The sequence below is a fragment of the Cebus imitator genome, unplaced genomic scaffold (assembly GCF_001604975.1).
Source record: "Cebus imitator isolate Cc_AM_T3 unplaced genomic scaffold, Cebus_imitator-1.0 Scaffold129, whole genome shotgun sequence".
Lineage (NCBI taxonomy): Eukaryota > Metazoa > Chordata > Mammalia > Primates > Cebidae > Cebus > Cebus imitator.
The window spans coordinates 346622-350631 of NW_016107444.1; the positions used below are offsets into that span (position 1 = coordinate 346622).

Genomic DNA, 4010 nt, shown 5'->3' on the forward strand with positions numbered 1-4010 from the left:
TTTAAAACACTCTATGCTGTCTCTCTCTCTTTTTCCTCCTGTGACACAGCCTTCAGGAGATCCTGAGAACATGTGCCCCTAAAACACTGTATGCTGTCTCTCTTGATTGAACTCAGGCTGATGCAATCAGGAGCATGTAACTGGCATCCAGTACCGCATGGTGTCTTTGTATCCTGTGTACTACCATGTCTACTAATGTATTTATTAAGTTTTCTTTTTTTTTGAGACAGAATTTCACTCTTATTGTCCAGGCTGGAGTGCAATGGTGCAATCTCAGCTCACTGCAACTTCTACCTCCCGGGTTCAAGTGATTCTCCTGCCTCAGTCTTCCAAGTAGCTGGGACTATAGATGTGCACCACCATGCCCAGCTAATTTTGTGTTTTTAGTAGAGATGGAGTTTCTCCCTGTTGGTCAGGCTGGTCTTGAACTCCTGACCTCAGGTGATCTGCCCACCTCGGCCTCCCAAAGTGCTGGGATTGCAGGCATAAGCCACCACGCCTGGCCGAGTTTATTATCATATAAGAGTTGTAGTGAAATTTGAGGAAATGGTTGGGGTTTTTGGATGGATTGAGAACACGTTACTATTTTTCATATTTAGGTTAATGGGATAAAAACTCCTTTAGTCTAAAAATTCACGATCCAGCAGAGTAGATCTGGATAATGAGGAAAGCTGTACTGTTTTCTTTTTGTAGTTTTTGTACTTCATGGAAGATTCTAGTGCATCCTCATTTTCCTTTGGTTTATCACTTCCCGCCCCCACAATAGTGTGTTGACAATGTAGGGAAGTTCTGTTTGGGGTTGTTATGGATTATTTTCATTGGTCTTAGTAATAACATGGATGAAATCTTAGAGATATAATGTTGTGGTGAAAACAAGGGAGTTCCAGAAGACTATATAGCTTAGCATAATCTTTATGAAGTTCAAAATAACCTATAAATTATCTTTGAATACATGCATTTTTAATAAATGTATCAAAGAAATTTATATATACAAAATTCAGGGTAGTTATTAATTCTAGAAGATAGACAGAAAGATGGGTAAGGGAGCTCATCAGACTTGGTACACAGCCAGGACACTGCAGTTTTCTGAAAGGAGCTATAGTCAAGGACTTGGCATCCCCACTGTAAGGCAGGTTCACTGTGCACTGGTTATCAGCTTGTCTGAGTCCACGGAGATCCAATGACACCCATACACACAGCAAGTCAAATAAAATAGGTTTATTACTAACAGGCAGCAAGGAACAGCAATCAAGGATTCATTGGGAGTTAGTCCTCCAAGGCTCAGGAAAGCCACCCAGGGTGGATGGAGTCTTCACTGCCTGTGCTCCACTTGTACCACAGCTGAAGGACCCCAGCAAGCAGCCCGCCCAGAGTTTTATGCCCTGGGTTTATGTGAGTCATTGAAGGACATTCTGCTTCTAGAAGGAACCGGAACAGAGCCGCACCCACCACCACAGGCCAGCTGTGCTCGGATGCACAGCTGCATTTCTAGCTCAGGTGCTTCCATTCAGAGACCTCTTTATTTGGGGTCTTGGCTAAGGCTGTCTGTTCCATCTGCTCTGTAGCCGTCAGTAAATAAGCCTGATCGTTCCTTTTCATCTAGGTCATTGTCCTAATTGGCCATCTCAACACCTGATTGCATGACACTGGGTGACAAGCTCTTACAGGTGCTCATTTTTTCTACTTATAACTTAAATATCTTATTCAATATATTTCACACATAATATTATACAATATCTTTATCTTTTGAGACAGGGTTTTGCTCTGTCACCCAGGTTGGAGTGCACTGGTGCTAACTGCAACTACTGAGTTCAAGTGATCCTCCCAACTCAGCCTCCCAGGCAGGTGGGATTACAGGTGCACACCACCACCTCTGGATAATTTTTTATTTTATTTATTTTTTGAGATGGAGTCTCACTTTGTCTCCCAGGCTGGAGTGCAATGGCACAATCAGCTCATTCCAACCTCTGCCCCACCCGCCGGGCTCAAGCAGTTCTCCTGCCTCAGCCTCCTGAGTAGCTGGGATTATAGGCGCCCACCACCACGCCTGGTGAATTTTTGTAATTTAAAAATTACAAAATTTTTCACCATCTTCAACTTCTGACCTCATGACCCACCTGCTTCGGCCTCTCAAAGTGCTAGGCTTACAGGTGTAAGCCACCACACCTGACTGAGGTTGAACTTTTGAATAGGCTAAGTACTCAACTAAGTAAAGTCCATTTAACCTGAGACCACTTTACCCTGGATGTGACTGAGTCCCCTCCTTTTCACCTCATGGGAATGAAGCTCCAAAGAAACATGGGCTCAAGTACAGATAAAAAAAAAAGAACGTTCCATTCTTTACCCTCTGAGTAATTAAGATCAATATTAATTATCTGTATAGATACAGTTTTACAATACACATAGAGGTAAATGCAGAGTAAGATCTCAAAGGATTCACAGCATGCTGACAAAAGCAGTTACCCTGAGAGAGGGGAATGAACGAAGAGCACTTCTGGTTCCAAGTCGAAAGTTGTCTGGTGTTTTTGTGAATATGGACACCTATTTTTTTTGTATATTTTAGAAAACTTACAAATAATATTGAACACCTACTAGCTACCGGCATAGGGAAACAGGGGAGTTTGTTCAAGGGAAACAAGCTCAGTAGGGAGAATCTTTCAGCTGTACACATTTCCTCATGGGCTGAAGGGCTCATAATTCTCGGCAAATGTTGTGGACCTTTGCATGTTGCCTCAGGTGATCAGATCGTGCAAAATTCTTGTTGCAAACTGGGCACAGGTAGGGCCGTTCTCCAGTGTGCCTTTTCTTGTGTCTGTTGAGCTCATCTGAGCGACTGAATTTCCACGTACATCCCTCCATGTCGCATACGAAGGGCTTCTCCCCTGGACCAGAGAGAGAGAGAGAGAGAGAGACCTGTCATGTATCAGGGTAAGGAAGGTCAGGGACATTGAAAGTGAACGAGAAAAAGGTTTTGAGCAAATTGAAGTGGGAGAAGGACAGTCAGAGGAGATGGGAGTCGGGGAGGTGAGTGAAGGAGGAGGGGAATGAGGGCTGCAAAAGCTGGAGATAAGAGGAAAACTGAAGGCGGGAAGAAGAGGAAAGAAAAGGAAGAAAAAACAAAACAAAACAGGAGGAGAGATAGTTATTGGCAGGCAAGTTAGTGAAGGGGATAAGGAGGATGAGGGAAATGGGGCCCAGGGACCCTGAGAGGAGGTCTATGAAGTGACGGTCCCAGTAGAAATAGTGTCAAGAACATCTATCTGCAAGGGGCCAAAGAAATCCCTCCACTGATTCCCATCAAACCAGCAGTCAACGCCACCAAAGGCTGCAACCAGCCTGGCTCTGGTCCAGGACTAGAGCCTGTCCCTAGGACTGCTTTATCCGCCCTTCTAAAGGTGCCAACCTTTTCTATTTATAGAATCTTCTTGAGTCCCTGGGGAAGTGGCAGCAATCTCAAATGCTCCCAGAGCTTTGCAAAGGCACAAATCTGTAGCCACTCGCCCCTCACCCCTGTTCCTGGGCCCTCACTCACCAGTGTGCTTGCGCATGTGGGTTCGGAGGTGGCAAGCCTTTGAATAAGAGTTCTTACAGTCCTCATGTGGGCATTTGAAGGGCTTCGAAATCTTAGGATTCTTCCAGAACTGGCTGCTCTGGGTCTTCTGCTTTTCTGAGAGTTGTCCTTGAATCAAATGGGAACTTGGAAAGCATAGGAATCCCGGGTATGACAATGAGGACTGATAGGATGTCATATATCCCCCATAAAGGCTGTGGTCACCAGTGAGGGTTGTCATATTTCCTGCCTGAAGGGTCAGCATATGGCCCCCAGAGAGGGTCGAGTTGTCACTATATATTGCCATGTGGCCTCCATAGAGGGCCTGGTTATCAATGGAGGTCATATTCTGTCCCCCGTAGAGGGCTTGGTTACCAGTGGAGGTCGTCAGCTGCCCCTCGTAGAGGGCTTGGTTACAAGTGGAGGTCGTCACCTGTCCCCCGTAGAGGGCCTGGTTACC

The 4010-nt window shown here is 45.3% G+C and overlaps 1 protein-coding gene across 1 annotated transcript in view; it reads right to left on the reverse strand.

Annotated features, from left to right (window-relative positions):
* Nucleotides 1–2691: 2691 nt before the first annotated feature.
* The window catches only part of KLF18 (Kruppel like factor 18), a 3525-nt gene continuing 2206 nt past the window's right edge, over nt 2692–4010 (reverse strand). The window contains exons 2-3 of the mRNA XM_017541026.2: nt 3533–4001; nt 2692–2882 (exon numbers count right to left, since the gene is read on the reverse strand). Coding sequence (XP_017396515.2) covers nt 2692–2882; nt 3533–4001 — 660 coding nt within the window. The remainder of the gene's footprint in view (nt 2883–3532; nt 4002–4010) is intronic.